Raw genomic sequence first — 19,376 nt, forward strand, 5'->3', positions numbered from 1 at the left:
TCTCTGCCAGCACTAATCCATCTCCATCTCATTATCACAGTGACGGTAAAACTTGCAGATGGCTTTGAGAGTACCTTTGAAATCACAGCAATATATTATCCTCGGTTAAAAGAAACCGTGTCCCTGACAAGGATATTATGAGTGTATGTTAAAGTCTTGTCAGTTTGGGGGGTCTGATGGAACTAGTTCCTATCAGTTTCACGCTGTGCAAGATATCACACCAAGCATCTGAGGAATTCTAATTAGAGCCTGTAGCTGCGAGGCCGGACGCAGCAGGAGCTCCAGGCAGGAGTCCCTTTACTTTGGGACACGACCATCTTTGGGTAACAATCCTCTTACGAAGCATCCACCGTCGTGCCACATGTGCAGGAAGTTTCCAGGAGAAAGCACTCAAACTGTACAATCAGAGAGTATTCATCCAAACAGTTATTTCTATATATAGAAAGTGGGCAGAAACACCCTCTCATTTACTTCACCTCCATGTCCCTTATTAAAAGTCCTCTTTTACATGTCCTTAAATGTCTTTTGCCAGGATTAGTTAGAGTATAATTTATTTCAACAAACTGTAAAGTCACACAACATATGACCAAATAAAATCCTTTAACACAAACTTATAACTAAATACACTTTTGCTGACTTAATGTTATATTTTTTGTCTTTTTCATGTATTTTCATGCCTCTATAAAGCACTATGAATTACCTTGTGTATGAATGGTGCTATACAAATACATTTGTCTTGCCCTAGATACAAGGTAAAGGAGATGATTCATAAATATTAACAAGCCCTTGTCCAAAGCTTCTGCAGATTCTGATCCAAACTTCACATTACAGTTGAAAAACAAAGCAAAAACCAAATCAGTAAAGTTGAAAATATCTGTCTTTAGAATATAAATATATTAAAGGAGTAGTGTGCAGCAATTGGGGGGAATCTATTGGAAGAAATGAGAAATAGCCTTTTCACGTTTTTACATTGAAGTGAAGCCACTGTTCTCAAGAGCCGTGTTTCCTTTAGGGGGCAATTTGCAGACTGGACGCTTAGGGGTTAACATCCCCTCCGGCTCTGCAGCTGTAAGGGAGTAAGAGTAAGAACGAGTCTCCAAAAGTCTCCAATAACACCAGAAAAAGTCACCAGATGTCACCAGTCGCTTTTTTTGAAAAATAGTTGCTAAGGGGGTCTGAAAAGTGGCTAAGTTGGCAACAGTGCTTCGTCGGCTTTTACAAATGGCGCCTGTTGTTATGGCGTCGAGTACTACGTCACATCCTGCTTAGTGTTCTATCCAATCAGCAACCAGGCTTTAGGGGAGAAAAATGGCCCTGCTCTTCAACAGGGACAGAAAAAGTCCAGTCAAAAGACTAATTCGGATGGCTCATATTCAAATTAGGGGCATTTTGGCAAGTGAGACCCACGTTATTCTGGGTATTAGGCTGTAGTGGAAACACCCTTAAGTTCTCTACATGCTTGGAAAAGGTGCAGAGGAGCATGGAGATGGTTGCAATTCACAACCTCACAGCTAGAGGCCACTAAATCCTGCACACTGCTCCTTTAAGTGTCTCATATTAAACTACAAGTTAATGACTCAATAGATAAAACAGAGCGATTTTCTTTCTTTTTTTTAATACATATGTTTATTGAAAATTAAACAGGACAGGGAAAGAACATTACTGAAATGTAGTTTTCAGACAGAGGTGATGTAAAAATAAAATAAAAAGAAAGAAAGATGAAGAAAACAGCATGGAAGCAACTGACCATATAGAGTTCTTAATTCGCTGTGATGAAAAGACTGAAATATGGATGATAAAGAGAACAGCAGGTGACTTTTACAAAGTCAGAGGGATCAGCTGGACCAGAGTCGTCTCAGACATTTGACTTCTTTTGGGAGAGGTTGATCTTGTCGCCGAGACTCAAGGCCATCCCCTGTGGAATGAAGCAGGAAGGATTTATTTTTTCCACATGCTGATAAGAACAAAAAAAAAGTATTTTTGTGCAACATCACATGGTAACAAGGTATTTCACATATTCAAGCCTCCAGTCAGAGTCAGAGTCCAAGTTTTAGATTAAATATTATCCTTCCAAAAGATTGAGAGCAAATACATTCAACAAAGCCTTTACTTCTCAGGTTCATGTTGCAGCAGCTGTGACCCACCTGACTCTTGGCTCTAATGCGTATGTGTCCGTTGACAGGTGCGTCCGGCCCCAGGTGGATGGGCTTCTCGATGCTGACATTAGCCAGGGCGTCTTCTCCAAAGATAGAACGAGCGTAAAGGTTGGCAGCCATGAAGCCGCAGAAGCCAGACAGAGCCTGGAGTGTACGGGAAAAAAAAAGAAAAGACTTTAATATTGCACAGGATATTAATATTGCAACACAGGATTGACTCACTTACACAACAAATATTTTATAACTTCATACCTGTAACTGATACATAGAAATGCTTTAGAATCTTTTTTTATTTAGCACATTTGTTTGGTTGTTGCTTATTTTTTCCCCATTTAAAATTTTTGTTACTAGTATTATTATAATAATTATAATTCATTTTATTTTTCCACCCCTGGCCACTGGGTTGATATTGAATGTGTAAATGTTTAAAAACCCAATGAAAACATTTGAATATGATGGTGTGTTGATACATTACTGACGTTATAATCGCCACATTTAATTGCCTATTTAATTTATCTGCCAGATTTTTTATTTTTTTATTTTTTACTTTATTGCTTTTATGCACATTAACCGGCAATTAACATCCCAAAGGAAAACAAATCAAAACATCTTGAGATTGGGTCTCATCTGTCACACAAATGGCACTCTAAAGGGTATTGCACATATTTTATCTGGTTCTGTATTCCAAAAAAAGGGATATTTTAGATAATAATAGTGTATAAGAGTCTTAAGCAATATAGTCGGTTTGCCATCATGTAGATAGGGGTGGGCGATATGGCCCTAAAAGATTATCACGATATTTCAGGGTATTTTGGCGATAACGATATTCTTGAGGATAGTACAAAATAGTGAAAAATATATAAAAAATATGATTTTTTAGTCTGTATAAATGAATAAAAAACGTTAAACAAATCATAAATCAATCAAAAATCTAAAATGTAGTGTAAAGTGCAAATCTCAACAGTCGCCAAATACAACAAAAATTACTCTCGACTCTTATTAGCAAATAATAAAAAATAACCGTCTTCATGTAAATTCTGTGCTCTTATTTTGAAAGCTGCATGTGTTTAGAGACAGGAAGTAATAGTAGTTTTTTGTGATTAACACAACTTTAATTGTTAGCTAATGTTAGCTCGCGGCTAACGAACGGCACAAGACTCATACAGACAGGTAGGCACAGTGTCAAGTAGTAGGAATGTTGCAAATATCATGATATGCATTTTTTTTTACTCATAGAAAAAATATACCGGTATAATCGTATATGATATGGCACACCCTACATGTAGACATGTTGTACTTTCTGTAACCACTGAGTGATCATGGGGGGGGGTCAGTCTTCATCTATCTACCAGCTTTAAAACCTCATTTACTTTCATGTGACGTATCATACTGACCTTCTCAGGAGTCAGACACTTCATGTTGGTGGACTTGAGGATATGCTGAAGGTACTCGTTCAGATCTGTGATATTTGTGTTCACTGTCACCTACAACAAAGAAAGACCATCTTCAATGTTCAATCCCATTAAAAGAAGTAGAGGAAACAACAGAACACCAAGCCTTATCTTACTTAAGATCCCAAACAGACTTGTTTTTCTGCAAACTGGCCACTAAGTAGAAATGCAAAGCTCACCTTGTTTTCCCATTCAAACTCTGCCCACATCTGTCTGAATTCTGCATCGGTGCAGGCGGCTGGCTGGATGTAATCCATGATGTCGATGTGGATGTCACTGAGGACGACGCAGTTTCTGTCACTGGCAGCTCCCGACACGTCGTAGACTGAAAAGAAAGAATCAAACGCGCCACAAATGAGAAAACATTCCCTAGTGACAGAGAGCAAAACAAACATTAGTTGAATAATGTTAATAAACAGACACAAAACGATCATCTTACCAATGTTGCCGAATATAATGCCGTTCTCAGTCGAAGCCACTTTGACATTGGCCTTGATGTTAGCGAAATCGTGAGGCGCGAGAGTTAGAGGTGAAGGCTTCTCAACCAGCTTGAGATCACCTGTTGGATGGAAATACATTTAGTGAAATGCATAATTAAATTAGCTTGGATCACCATTAATAACAGGGTTCGTATACTTTATCAGTGGTCAAATTCAAGCATTTTTCAAGGACTTTCAAGGTCAATTTTCAAGCTTTTCCAGTATCTTACACCTGTTGTAAACTGCATGTTTTAGATGAGTACTTACATACTAAAAGGGGGAGATTTCACTGAACCATAGCAACAGCGATGGTGTTACACTTTTAGGAGGAACGGTTTTCATTTCAGATAGGCTACTCATTATTTTTACATTGAACATGTGATTATCTATAGTCTATAGATGGATATAGTCAGATTGCAAGAGAAATACAGTAAGAGTAAGATTTCAAGCATTTACATGCACTTTATCCAAAATCCAAGTACTTTTTAAACCTTGAAGATACAACATTTAAATTCAAGCATTTTCAAGGATTTCAAGCACCTGTACGAACCCTGTAATAAAGAGTACATTTGTCCAGTGAGGTGGAAAACAAACCAGACTAACCTAAAGTGGCGAGCTCAAGGGTGCAATTCTGCAGCGTGTCACTGGTTTGGTTGACCACCAGCACGTCCAACACGATGTCATACTGGTTGACATGAACATAGGCTTCAGCATACACTGGGTCTGAGAAGCCTGTCAGCTGGGTCACCTAGAACAGACAAAATATGATTACATTTAATAATAAATTAACACAACTAAATACATTTTTCCCTCATAAAAAGCAATTAAGAGTCTTTTTTGCTATTCATTTTCAAACAGGGTTTTTAAAGTAGTGGAAGAGCAGCAGGAAGCAAAATAAGACACACTAATGTCTTAAAATATTTAATGCATTATAATTGCAACGATAAATGGGCAAGTTTTCAAAGTAATTTCCAGGCAGAGATAATATTTAAAGCCTAAAATGAGTCGCTCACAGAAGGGAATTTACTGATTGTTTTAGCAGGGCTTGTGTTGTACCTTGTTGAGTTTTGAAGCGAGAGGATCAGCAGCCTCCTTCCTCTGAGTGTTGCCCATGGCTGCCAGCAGGCTGAGCTGGAACTGGTCCTCCTTAGAAGTCATTTCGTTTTTGGCTGTCAGCTGCATGAAGGAGATCGGGTCGTCTGCCTGCACTGTTACGTTGCGTTTCTCTGACTCTTTCTGTGATCAGAATCAGAAAACAAACAAAAAAAAAAGTATTTTTAAGAGGGGGATAACCGAATAAACACACCATGAATACGTACAAAAGTAAGGCAAGATGTAAAAACAAATGGGGAGACGAGATAAATCAAATAAAATCTAGTGACATTTTCTGCAGAAGAAACACAAAACTTGCAGTGACAATGTTCATATGAAGAGGAACCAGGACCCTCATGTATTAATGTTGCATAGGAGGGCCCTACATTCTTAATAAACATAAACTTATTAGGATTTTATAGTTATCACATGTTCAACATTTTTGTGAAAGATTGATAAATGAGAGCAGGGTTTAAAAATGTTCAATTATCATAATAAATGTGTTATTAAACCGTGCTCCTCTACTTGTGGTGATGCTTCAGATGTCAGGAGGTTAAATATTAAAGTTCAGCCCGTCGTTACCTTCTGTGACAGCTTCTCCTCCTCCAGTCTGACAGTCAGCATGTGTGACAGAGATCTGCGGCACTCCTTGTTGAAAATGTCATTCATGAGAGGCGAGCACTCTGACAGGACCTTGAGGCACAGCGAGATGCGGTCCACATCGTCGTCTGTAATTGGCTTCTTGGGCAGAGAGGACTTGCCCAGGTGCAGCACAGTGACCATGATGAGCATGGATTCTGCAACGAAGGACTGAGAGGGGAGCAAGAGAGTAGGGGTTAGAGGAACAGGCAGTTTCTAACAGTCATTTTCTAACAAAAAGGTGCAAGAGAGGACAACTTACATTTTGTTTCTTTTTGTCTTGAACGATTGCAACATAGCGCAAGGCCACTTTGGTTAGTGTGGTGGCCAGAGAAGCTGCCACGTAGAAGTCTCCGTCCATCAGGAAGCCTCGGAGTGGAGGTCTGGAACAACAACAGCAGAGTTTAATAAATGAGCAGGGTGAGAACATTACCAAACTCCACACAATCAGATGAAGATGAACAGGCAAATAACAAGATACTAGGGGTGTGACGAGATCTCGATTAAACTCGACGATATTTCTCGTCGCGGTAAAAATCAGTCTCGAGATTTGCGAGTTATCCAAACTTCTATTTGTGACCTGTGGGACAGTAAAATGAAAAGAAGAAGAAGAGGAGGAGAAGCAGTAAGCAGCCAGAATGATGTTGCAGGGGCCGGAGGCTTGTTAAGAAGAGTAAGAACGAATCGAAGCGGCACAGTCCTCCTGCAGCAGTCTCTCCCAGCTGCAGAGCCGGAGTCTGCAAATTGCTAACAGGCTAACAGTTAGCTCTGTAGCAGTACAGTGTGTATGTGCTAACAGGCTAACAGTTAGCTCTATAGCAGTACAGTGTGTATGTGCTGCTGCTGCAGGAGGTGTTCACTTAGCGATCTCTGTTTGTTTACAACAAGCACCGGACACTCTGTGCACAGTTAGCGATGCCGGTTAATTCACCATCACTATATTTATGATAATTAGCCATGCTGCTTTGTTTTGATTAGCTGCTGATGTTGTGCAGTTAGCGACGGCGGCCACAGTTGCGTCTCCCGTCTTTAATCGCGTATGTGATCACGGTCGAAACTGTCACTAATCGATTACGAGACGATAGAAAACCATACGTCACCTCCGGAGTCTCATTAATACCTCTGGGGGATTTTACTTGTTTATTTATCTTATTTTATCATTTATACATTTTAGTTTTAGTTTCAATTTGTGGAAGTTTATTAAAAGATCATGCTCATGCATGTAAAGAGTTATAATAAAACATTTAAAAATGCATGTGCAACTCGGTTAAATAAAAGTCTGTTGGTCTAGTCATATATTTTGTCATTGTAGTTTTCTTAAAATCTCGTCTCGTCTCGTGAACACAATATCGTGTCTCGTGAGCTGAGAGTATCGCCACACACCTACAAGATACACAAGAAACTTTTACCTGTCCTCTTCTTTCTTCGAAGGCCTGGACGAGCTGAGGGCGCTCTGCGTCACGTAGGTTCCCATCTCTGTCACCAGCTTCTGGGCTGGAGCCGCGCTCACTTCATCCTCCTGTTTCACCTCTCCCGACTCTCTCTTTATTTCATTTTCTACAATCGGGATCTGGTTAAAGCAAGAGGCGTGTGTCAGGTATTTGTTGGGCCTGTCAGGTTAACTTGTGTTACAATAAATGCTGACAATAACAGACACCGTACCTCTCCCAGGGACCTGCGTACTTCTGTCATCACACTCTGGATGTCGTCCTTGGTGCTGCAGTATTCTCCCAAGATCCACAATGCTCCCCTGTAGATCCTGAAATATGACAATGATGACACAAGTCATTAGCATTCACAATGATACATACTCCTGTAATTATATACAACTCGACCCTAATGACAAATCTCAGCCAAGTCTATGGAACAGTTAACAAATGTGATGGTGGAGAAAAAAAATTGACCTAAGACATTTTTATTCCTCATGTAAAATAATCAGATGCTGAGAATTTGTTCCTGTTTTGTACATTTTCAACTGTCTATGTTGTTTATTTTCCATCTTCTTGTTTCTTTATTATGCATAATTCTCAAGATAATGGTCATTTTTCAGATCAATATATACCAAATATTCATTTTTATAAGCATACGTATGTTCCAAATTCCATTCCTAAACCGTCCAGTGAATATTTCCACGTCAACTCACAATTAAATAAGTACAATATTCGACAACTGACAAGATTTCACCCTTCTCACCATCATACTAGCCTCGGTCAATTTTCCTTAAAATACAGAGGATCAATACTCTGGAATGATCAATTTAACAGTTCAATACAGTTTTCCTCTTTTAACTCATACAAGAGCAGTTTAGTGGCTGCTCTGATTGCTCAGGTCACTAAGTAGCACACACACTTATACACAGGCATGCATGCACACACATTTCTACACTTTTGTTTTATTTTACTTTTAATGTTATTATAATTTTGCTTAATTTTTATGCGTCATTATTATTATTTATTTTTTTCTATTTCATAATTACTTGTTTTTAATGTAACTTGTGAATTTTAATATAGGTAGAAGCCCTTTTGGGTGTCTTTCCGCTACTTTGCACCTTCCTTTTGTTGTTATCTCTTTATCCTTTCTTTTGTCTTATTATTGTGCAAAATAAAAAAACTTCAAAATTCTAATTTTGCCACTTTATTTTAATAAATCCAAGTGCCCAACACACAATGCAATGCCCTCTAATTGACACTTCAGCTCATTGGATTTGTTTTGGTATGAGTATTGACTTCTCATTAGCTATGACTAAATAAATTATGACATGCTTAATCGCTGATCGACTTCCGAATTTATCTCATTTAAACAGGCTAACCCAAATTTGACCCGCTTTTTATAACCATTAGTGGGGAGACAAATGCATAATAATCCCCTCAACCAGCCTTACTTGACAGTTTTGATGGCGTGAAAGACTTCCAGCATCTTCTCGATGATGAGGGGTCTCAAGTTGTCAAACCTCTGAATGGCCTCTCGTACAAACTCCAGCACATCCGCAGCAGCTGCCTCGTTAGTGTCACTTAGGAACTCCATCAACTGTAAATCACATCATCACAAAAAAAGTCTGACAATGCTCTTCATATACAAGGTTCATACGCTTTTTCAGTGGTCAAATTCAAGCACTTTTCAAGGACCTTCAAGGTCCATTTTCAAGCTTTTCCAGGACCTTACAACAGTTGTAAGTTGCATGTTTTAGATGAGTATTTACATGCTAAAAGTGGTAATTTCACTCAGCCATACCAACAGCGATGGTTTTACACTTTTATCAACCAAAAGTACAGTTTGCTAATGTCAATATTATTATTTTTTTTGATTAAATATGTGATTATCTATAGTCAGATTGCAAGAGAAATACAGTAAGAATTTCAAGCATTTTCAAGCACTTTATCCAAAATACAAGCACTTTTCAAACCTTAAAATTTAACATTAAAATGTAAGCATTTTCAGGATTTGCACCCGTAAGAACCCTGATATATACACGGTATTAACCGCCATGCTCTCAAAATGCTATGAAACGTAACAAATTCCATGATCGATAATAGAAAACTCGAATTAGTGCTATTCTGTTGCTGTGCCATTTATTTTATACCCATGTTTTGTTTGTCTCATGTCAAAAACTCTGTCAAAAAAACATGTATGGTTCTGTGTAGCTCCACCAACTATTTCTAATATGTATATATTTTTCTGTTATGAAAACAATAAAAATAAATACACAAAAAAAAGAATGGAAATAATAGAAAACTCACCACGGGTATGACATTGGCTGCCATATCGGGGAAGCGCACGCTGCAGGAGTGGAGCGTGCGCACCAACAGCTGCCTGTACTTATCAGTGTCTTCATGTTCTGTTACGTTGTTTGTCTTGATCACTTCTTTCTTCAAAACAATCACCAACTGGAAACCAAATATATTTATATAGTCACTTTATTTGCAGTATTTCACCTTTTTTATTCTGTATACATGCTCTGACACTAAAACAACAACAACATGGACGTAAATACAGTTCACGCCACTGACCTCTTCTACATTGCGAGATGAAACCAGGTCCAGTGCCAGCTGCAAGGTCTTCTTTCTGACTTCCAGGTCAGGGGTGCTGAGAACACGCAGGATGTCCATTACAAGGTCCTGGATTTAAAAAAGCATCAGGAACCAATTAATGTCTTCATAGAGATGATGCACTGTAGCTGCAGCAAAATGGTGCTGATTCATAATTTACCAGATTAACCAGATTCTGATAGATTGACATTTGCTGCTTTTGGCTCTACAAACTAGACTAAATACAGAGTTCGTAGCCCTTTTCAAGCACTTCCAGGGTCCATTTTCAAGCTTTTCCAGCATCTTACAGCTGTGGTTAATTACATATTTCTTCGAATACATACATACTGAAAATGATTATTTTACGTTTTCATTTCAGGCTCTCCAACTAATTATATTTCTATTCTATAGGATTTTGTTGTTAAAGAAATGCAGATACAATTTTAAGCACTTTATCCAAAATTCAAGCACTTTTCAAACCTTGAAAACACAACATTAAAATTCAAGCATTTTCAAGGGTTTGAAGCACATGTACGAACCCTGTAAATAAAACTTTATTCTTTATATTTCATATACATTTTTATTGCCTCATACTAAATGATAAAAGACTAAATAGCAGTAGAAATAGTAGCATTTAATCATAAATACAACTACTAACAAGTTTAATGGGTAAGAGTTGCTTTATTCTCAGTAGGGATTAAATTTAGGTCAATGTCCTTTACTTTGTGAGACGAAGGAATGTGGTCCTTGCATGAAAAACTAACCACAAAAATAATTCAGCGTACCTGGAGTACACGCTCGTGAGTTGGATGCTCTTTCAGTTCAATCAGACGATCAAGAACAATCAGCTTCACATTGTTGTCGCTCTCCTTGATAATCAAATCAATGTAGCACTGGGCTGCAGCCTGGAGTCCAACAAAGCACAGAATGCAAACAAGACTTTACAAAACCAAAGACATCACTGCTATTGGGTCATGTATTGGTAGTACAATATCACTACCGTATATACAGGATATGACATGTGCAAGATCATTGAGAAAACCTCTGTGACATACCTTGATGGCTGTGGGAGCACTGGAGAGGGTTACCAGAGTGCCAGCGGCCTCATATTTAACAGCCGGACTGGAGGACTGCAGCAGGTTGTAGATGCAACGGATAAACCGAGCGCGCTCAGAGGGGTTAGCGTGGCAAACCTGACGGAGAATAAAAACAGCAAGAGTTCAGTTATTAAAGCAGCTGTTCAGGTACGAGGCTGTTGTGCTATAAAGCTTAAATCAGACTAATAGAAGTCCTCGACTCACTTTGTAAATCAGCTCCACAATGACCAGCTGGAGAATGTCCCCAAAAGTGTGAACTTGGTCAATACATGTGCTGAGGTAATCCAGAGCTCGGTCCTGTAAGGCGTCAATGATATGTCAGTTCAGAGAGGTCCAAAGACACGCAACAATAGAAACATTATGAAAAGAAAAGCATGTTACAGACCTGATCGGCATGAATCAGCATCATGAAAGCGTTTCTCTTACAGCTGGCGTCTTTCTCATTGACAAGAAAATCATGGATCAGCTCTGGAGCATCTGGGATGAGATGTTCAAAGTTCCTAAAACAAAAATAAAAAGATCATCAGCTGTTTGTCGTTCGCTAATAAATGGAGTACGCAGAAGATGTATTTGTGGAAAGGTACCTAACGATTAAAACTCAACTCAACTTTCTTTGTAAAGCACTTTAAAACAACCACAGCCGCAACAAAGTGCTGTACATAAACAAACAGAACAAGAGACAATAAAATAAATAAAACAGGAATAAACACTAAAATAAATAGATTCAATGCTTTTTAAAAAACAATAATTAAAAACAATAAATATAAACAAACCATAAAAACACTAAAACAAGAGCAGAGTCTCATGCTTGGTTAAAAGCCAAGGAATAAAAATAGGTTTTAAGATGAGTTTTAAAAATGGACAGTGAGGAGGCTTGTCTGATGTGTAAAGGTAGCTTATTCCACAACTTGGGGGCTGCAGCAGAAAGCATTAACATTAACAGTTTGTACCTATAGATGGTGTAAATGGCCAGGACGGCGTTGCGGCGCACATAACTGTGGCGGTGCTCCAGGCAGGCTCGGATGGCTGGCATCAGAGGCTCCAGCAGCTCAGACTCCTTCAGCTTGCAGAGGAAACGCAGAGTGGAGCCGCGGATGAACTCGTTGGGGTGCTGCAGGTCCTGGAATGCAACGAAAGATTTTTTTTTTTATGTATAAAAATGAACCAATATATATTAGCCAAGTTACAATTTCAATAGCCCCACTATTATTATAATATGGATAAATAGGCACAAATGGAAATCATATGGTTTCAGCAGTCACACAACCCTCAAAACTGGTGAAAAGATGTGTGCATCATACCATTTCATGTTGCCATTTCATATGTTCAATTCAATATATATTAAAAATAAGTTGATCTTGTCATTTTGTTTTCTTACTTTTACTGTTGTTTTCCCTGTTTTTACACATTATCTAAATATCAACTTTAATTGATGCAGCTGTCCTTTTTGTGTTGTTTTGTTTTTTATTTTGTTTTGTGATGTCAACCATGTTTTATGTGATATGTAATTACGTATTGTCTGTGTGTTCTTTTTGTTTCATGTTATGTATTCATATAATGTATGTCATGTCTGTTATCATTCTTTGTATTCCTACATTGTATTTGTCACACTGAAATATGATAGACCCCAGGAAGGATAGCTGCTGCTTTGCAAAAGCTAATGGGGATCTAAATAAAAACAAACAAACAAACATTATGTATCAAAAATCTTTAAAAATATACGGATTGGGTTGGTTAATTTTACCTTTCTGTAGGCGTCACAGACCAGGATCATCTCCTGAAGCAGTTTTCCATCTGGGGTTGTTTTGGGAACGATCTCCCAGAAAACCAGAAGGAGTTTTTTGATGGTGTGGTCTTGAAGAGGCAGCACGAAGCGGATGATGGTCATCAGCAGTCCTGGCAGCTTCTCACCATTCAGGATCATGATGATGACCTTCTTCAGGGCTTCGGTCTTTGCCTTGATCTCCCCCTTTTCTGTAGAAAAATGATGATGATGATGATGATTATTATTATTACTACCACCACTATGAATGTGATCAGCATGGCCTCAAGCATGCAACATGATTTTTATGGATTCTAACTCTAACTTTTCTGAAGAAATAGGTTGAATTTTTTTTTGTTTCAAAGTGGGGTTTTTCCACTTTCAAGATAAATAAATTAGTTACAGCTTCTCTGTTTAACCTGCAGACTTCACTGTTAACCATTTTCCCTGCAACAGTTTTCCCACTGAAGAAACAATCCTTAAGAAAATAGCTTACAGTGAGGTTTGTGAAATATTTAAAGCAACCAGGACATACTTTCAGAGATGTTTTGTTATTTTATTCTTTAAAATATTTCTGCAATGCTTCAAATTAAATTCCAATCGCCTCTATTTTATTGAGTTGGAGAGACCGACATTTCAGAAATTAATATCTCCCCCCTGCAAAGTTTATTATGGCTTAGTAAGATAGCTTTGCAAGATCACTAAAGGATAGTTACCTAGATCAGCCTTAAGGCTGACTTCCGAAGGGGGCTCTGAGTCAGATGACACATTGATCAGAGTGTAACAAACGTTCTCTGCAGCCGTCATTTTGCTGCTGGGCTTGGATCAGTTCCCAATGAATGTCACTCACTGGATAACACCTAGAAGACACAGAAGAAATGTGGATTTAGTGAATGGTGGAGAAGAATGTTTAAGGACAGATGCCGGTACATAAATATAAACGCAGAAAATGTGGAATGCAACTACAAAAACATACACATAGACGGAATAAAATCTGCATAAACAATGGACACAAACCAGATAATTCTACTGCTCAGCATCATGTGCATTAAACAAAAATAAAGCACATGTTCTGTAAAAAAACATATCTATATAGGTTTATCTGATATTTCAACAGTCTCTTAGGTATAGACTTTCTCTTTGGGTTTCAGTTTCGATTTGTGGTTGGGAAATAAACAAACAAACAGAGAGAATTTTGTACTGTTAAAATAAAGAACATACTCAACAGATTTGTTCAACTCAGACTGCTGAACCCTCATATTAACTTCAGATACATTTTGGAATGGATTTTGCACCAAACATGTATCTGAACTCCGTCCACTACACTACATTGAATACTGAATGTGATGTCCCCTGTCACACTGGAAGTGCATTAGGAAGGGGCCTCTTAATGGTCTGTTTGAACAGGAAGAATGATTACACCAAGCAACAGCCTGGTTCAATGTACATATGGGGACCTGACTATTGTTTATTTTTGACTATTTAAACCTAAAAGCTTGCTTAGACCTATGCACTGCATATGCAGAACAAATGAGAACATATTAAGTTTTGATAGCATGAACACTTGTATCAACAAACACCTACTAATTTTATATTACTTTATGCCTTTGCTCACAAAACCAATGTGATACATTGCATAGCAGGATTATGTCTGCATGTGTGTTGCATTAGATGACATATCATAATAAAGGCCAGGTCAACCAGGTTATTACAAAAAAAATGTATATGTCTGAATGAAGATGTTAATATTAGAGGTAGACCGATATTTGCATTTTTACTTATATCGGCATTGGCCGATACATGCGTGCTTGCCGATCAATTAGTCCATTTCACTGAGCCAACACCAGGCAAGGCTCGGTGCAACATTGGCCATTTACTGCTGAGCTGCTGCTGATATCGGTAAAAAGAAAAACACATCAAATATGTGGATCATCTGAAGCGCCACCACCTTCAGGCCTAGAACAACATACACATTGTTTGCTATCCAACTGTTAATATGTTTTGTTTGTTTTGTTAATAAATGTTTCTTTTTTTGTTTAAATTGAGACTTGTGTAACATTTGTTATCATTGTGTCTTTTTTATCATGTAAATGGAGGGAGAAAAGGCAATATTGGCTTCAAGAATCGGCCCAAGAAAAATTGTCAGCACATATCAGGGATCGGTTAAGACTGTCAAAATAATTGGTATCGGCATCAGCCTTAAAAAACCCGTATCGGTCAACCACTAGTTAATATGAATGGCTTCTCAAAATGTGGCCTGACAACTGGGAATTTTATTTTGCAAACAGTTACTACCATAACAGCAAATAACTAAAAAAATACAGGCCGATGATAAAATCACCTGTATGCTGCAGGTACCTGTGATATTGGGTTAGCATGATGAAAAAAACACCCAAAATCTGGTTATTTTTAATGGATATTATTAATTATGATTAATTATGATGCTTTTTCTGTCTGGGAAGACAATATAGTATGTCACGACTCAAGTTAAAACAAAAGCAGGAGTTAAATGACTGCTAAAGCTGAGCTGTCTATGGATATAATAAAGTTATAGTTACATAAAAAGATGTCGTGTTTACAAGATTCAGACACCTTCCTACAGATCTACCAATTATCGGCTGTTTTTAATGAAGACTAGACTTCCGTCATCACAAAAACATAGACAATAACTGTCATTGTGATGGCGAAAGAAGTTTAACCCTATAAAGCCTGAAACGTGAAATAATCGCCAGAAAATTCAAAATTTTCAAAGCTGGAGTGTTTGTTGGACCGGCTAACATTTTTTTTAATTCAATATCAATTTTCATATATAAATTTAATTTGGATCATATTTGATACATCAGGTCTTTTTGTGCAATTTGTTGCTCACAATTTGCTTTTCTTGAACTCCCATAATCACATAGAAACCTAATATTTTTAACCAAATAAAACTTTGACTTTCCTTTTAACATTTTCCTCAAACATACAAAATATTTTTTTCCATATAAAACAACATCATAGCCTACATCTGCTGATATGAAGTTTTCACGCAGCAATGACAGATCCACCAGTGGAACCAGCAAATCATTTTTGTTACTGTATCTGGTATTTTTGTGAAATTTGTTGCTCAGTTTTTTTAATCAACAATTCATGTATTCATCAGGTTTTTCAGAAAAAAAAAAAATCTCACACTGATGATGTAGAGGTCTCAAAAACTTATATATCAAATATGATACGCTTGGTTTTATAGGGTTAAGCTACAATATTAGGGTAAGGTAAGGATATTTAGCTCAGGTAAAGAGTGACACGCAGCGCTAGCAGCTACTCCTATAGGATTAAAGGCGTTAGCACCAAAAGTTAAGTAGCTAAATCTTAATAAAATGCAAATATATATTAGTTAGTGGAGTATTAAATTGGTTAGATTTAAGTTATCATATGTGATTAGTTGCTAGCTAGCGAAAATGGGCTAACAGCAGCTTAGCTTCCAGGCTAGCAGTGAAATGGAGGACAGTAACGTTATCGGGTTTAACACATAACAAGGCTCGAGAAAGAGAACAGCGCTCATTTTGGTTGAAATTAAGATACATAACGTACCTAACTGCGAGACTATAATCCTCCGAAGTGGCCTTCGATATCCAGGTTTGGATAATTACATGTGTAAAAATCCAAAGGAGGTCCCTTCGGCGAGCTGTCTCTGGAGCTCTCTACTTCCTACTGACGTGGAAGATTACTTTCTGAGCCACATCACTGCTACCGTGCGCCGGGAGGGCCAAACATGGGCCAAACGCGAAGCAAAAATCTCGAAACACGGCACATCACACAAGTAAACACTATTATAACTTTATTTATTTAAAAAAAACATATATTTATTCGGCTTTTGCAAAATATAGATTAGTCACTCAACAATGCAGAAAAATAAGGAAAATCATAAAGTGAAAGAAAAAAGTAAATATACTTAGACATTATTAAACAATTAAAAAATAAAAAATAAAAAATAACAAAAATAAAATAAATGAATAAATAAATAAATAAATAATAAAAAATAATAATACACAGTCAAGGACAAAAGCTTATGTCTTTATAATGGGCTACAGGCACAGAAAAAAATGTTACAAATTTTTCATTTATTCTTTATTTATTTCTCGAGGAATCATTGAGGGCACCCCCTCATTTACAATGATGTTGAGTACAGAGAAAACACAAAACAGCACGGACAAAACACATGCAAAAACATTAAAAACAGTTGCAGTGAAAGGCAGAGTTATTGGTTATCATAGATTTAAACTGGCCCATAGTTATAATTGTGTTGAGTTTGAGTGAATGTTGTAAGATGTTCCAGGTAGATGCAGCAGAAAAACTGAAAGCAGCTTTTCCAAATTCAGTATTTGTCCGGGTAACATTGAGCATTAAGCAGTAGAGCGTGTTGGATAATTACTATTTGACCAGTTTAATAAAGTGCTGAGGTATAGTGGCATGTCGCCAATCAAGATTTTATAAATGAAATGAAAATACTGATTTGGGTACGATTGTACGACTTATATTCAGAAAGGTGAGAGGGGCTTAAAGTTTAGCTCTGATATAATCCATACATGGTTTTCACATTCTTTCAAAGTTATCAGCAGAGCCACATATTGTGACTCTTAATTTCTAAAGTTTAAGATGATGCTTCATATCCCTCAGCCATTGAGTGCAACTCTGTGGATGAGATGTTTTCCAGTGATGAAGAATCAATCTCCGGGTTAACGGTGACAAATTTTACTATTTTGAGTTTAGTTCCAGAGAGGTTGTTGTTGTTGTTTTCATCTTACTATGTAAAAAAAATGTTATCAATTGATAGCCATAAAGAGATCAAAATGAATTTCCATTTTGAAAATATCTGGCAGTGTTTTAAAGATTGAGCTCCAGACAGTGGACAGACTTTGATGATGTCTATGAACTATTACTACTTTCATTTTTATATTGGCCACTTAAATGTATATAACTTTGTAAGACACAGGTGTGTGTATGCCACATGGGAATTGAAAGGACCTCAATCACATTTACGAGATGCAACTATCTAGATTTCATGTGGATTTTGACCAGTTTCCCCAAAAGATGACCTGGAAAAGAAAGAACATCAGGGCAGCTGTGACTATGACAAACAGTTGGAAAGTGGATGATTTTGCAGACAATAAATTTAGCATTAAACATCAATGTGACCTTACTGCTCTTTGTTATATAGAAAAATATATTGATATTTATAGCAGTTATGTATTGAGCACATTTTAAGAAAGAGAAAAAATATGCATGAAAAACTGTATAGCTATAAAATACAATGTTGGACATCATCATGTATGATGAACTCCCACTTCAAAGTGTAAACAAACAAATCATTTAAAATGTAATGGGGGGAAAAGCCACACATCGCTGAATTAAAACGGGTTTAATTTAGTGTTTCAACTAACAGTACAGCAGATCTTATTGGTATGCAGCGCCCCCCAGTGGAATCTTAGCCGGATACAGTGGGATGTACACACACTTGAATGAACCATAGTCTTAAAGTGAATATCTTAAAATCTTTCATTCAGTTCCTATTCTACAACCTGTGGTCAAAGGCCCCGAAGCAAACACAAACAGCATAAATATATCTGCAATATTTCTTTTTTCTTTTTTTTAAAAGTGAGTTTCTGTGGCACTTTTTATTTGTTCTCCCTTTTTCCTTTGCTTTTATTAAAACCTTTCTTTTAATCTTCCTATATGTTACTGTTACCTAAGTTGTTACTTAGCAACAGTTAACTGCATATTTTTTAAATCCAAGTCTATTAAATGTATTTTATTCTATTGCTATTATTATTACTTTTTCTTTTATCTCTTTTCCCTTTGCTTTTATTTAAACAGACAGTTTTAATTGGAGTTCAGTGTGACAGTGTGTCAGTAGATGAAAGCACCTTGGCACAGCTAAATATCCATAAAACCAACAACAACCTGTGGCTTCATTTATTGAATAGTGTTGCGTTCATTAGTTCAATAGTTAAATATGGACACAGCCAGGCTCACTGGTTCTCTGTACGGGTCTTTGTGCTAAACTAACGTAACAAGCTACTTCAGCTTGATATTGAACATATAAATATAAATATTTGATTGGAATTAAAACTTTGCAGACAGTCACAATTTTTGTCCAGTGCTACCCCCGCGACCCGGCCCTGGATAAGCAGAGGAAAATGGATGGATGGATGGTTCACTTCAGCATAATACCTTTTGTCTGAACCTTCAGATGGTTGGTCAACCATTTACTAAATCATCAGGTTTCAAGATGAGATTCTGAAGTCAAGAAAGGTTTTATTTATTTACATATTGCAAGCACAAACTAACAGTCTAGACGGATTTCAGGAAAAAAAAAAAAAAGGCATTCTATAAGAAGTGAGGAGCATTTATGGGTACAAGTCGGGAAGTAGTCGCGAGTCAAAAAAAAAATGGTTCCAAAGCGAAATTTTGAGTTTTTGACCTTCCAATTTGCATATCAAAATGGCGGCCAAATTGCCCATCTTGCACAGTCATTGGACCATTTTCCCCTAGTTTTTTTGTAAGTAGGCAATCAAGATGACATGCAAAATACCAACTTTTAAGGTGAAGGTCATTTTTTAAGGCTGACATAAATAGTGTATAGTGTGTATATATGATATGTGATGTATTCCATATTCCATAATATTCCCTTGA

At 37.2% G+C, this 19,376-nt stretch overlaps 1 protein-coding gene across 1 annotated transcript; it reads right to left on the minus strand.

Moving 5' to 3' along the window:
- Window positions 1–1,702: 1,702 nt before the first annotated feature.
- Window positions 1,703–16,413, minus strand: copb1 (COPI coat complex subunit beta 1). Its single transcript, XM_059358822.1, has 22 exons — window positions 16,275–16,413; window positions 13,418–13,561; window positions 12,684–12,913; window positions 11,890–12,059; window positions 11,325–11,439; window positions 11,144–11,236; window positions 10,898–11,035; window positions 10,628–10,747; window positions 9,825–9,932; window positions 9,555–9,701; window positions 8,699–8,844; window positions 7,480–7,576; window positions 7,227–7,387; window positions 6,080–6,200; window positions 5,761–5,988; window positions 5,143–5,322; window positions 4,690–4,834; window positions 4,047–4,166; window positions 3,787–3,932; window positions 3,551–3,640; window positions 2,145–2,300; window positions 1,703–1,915 (listed from the first exon to the last, which is right to left on the minus strand). Exons 2-22 carry the CDS (start codon window positions 13,506–13,508, stop codon window positions 1,856–1,858), a joined length of 2,862 nt encoding a protein of 953 aa, XP_059214805.1. The 5' UTR covers window positions 13,509–13,561; window positions 16,275–16,413; the 3' UTR covers window positions 1,703–1,855.
- Window positions 16,414–19,376: the final 2,963 nt, after the last annotated feature.

The sequence above is a fragment of the Centropristis striata genome, chromosome 2, assembly GCF_030273125.1.
Source record: "Centropristis striata isolate RG_2023a ecotype Rhode Island chromosome 2, C.striata_1.0, whole genome shotgun sequence".
Classification (NCBI taxonomy): domain Eukaryota; kingdom Metazoa; phylum Chordata; class Actinopteri; order Perciformes; family Serranidae; genus Centropristis; species Centropristis striata.

What these genes read in the sequence shown, in the direction of transcription:
- copb1 (XM_059358822.1), bottom strand. Translation starts at nt 13,508, where the DNA reads ATGACGGCTGCAGAGAACGTTTGTTACACTCTGATCAATGTGTCATCT. An exon ending in TTGTGGAGCTGATTTACAAA is followed by an intron (nt 11,036 to 11,143) that starts GTGAGTCGAGGA and finishes ATTCTCCGTCAG; the next exon opens with GTTTGCCACGCTAACCCCTC. An exon ending in TCGCTTCAAAACTCAACAAG is followed by an intron (nt 4,835 to 5,142) that starts GTACAACACAAG and finishes TGTCTGTTCTAG; the next exon opens with GTGACCCAGCTGACAGGCTT.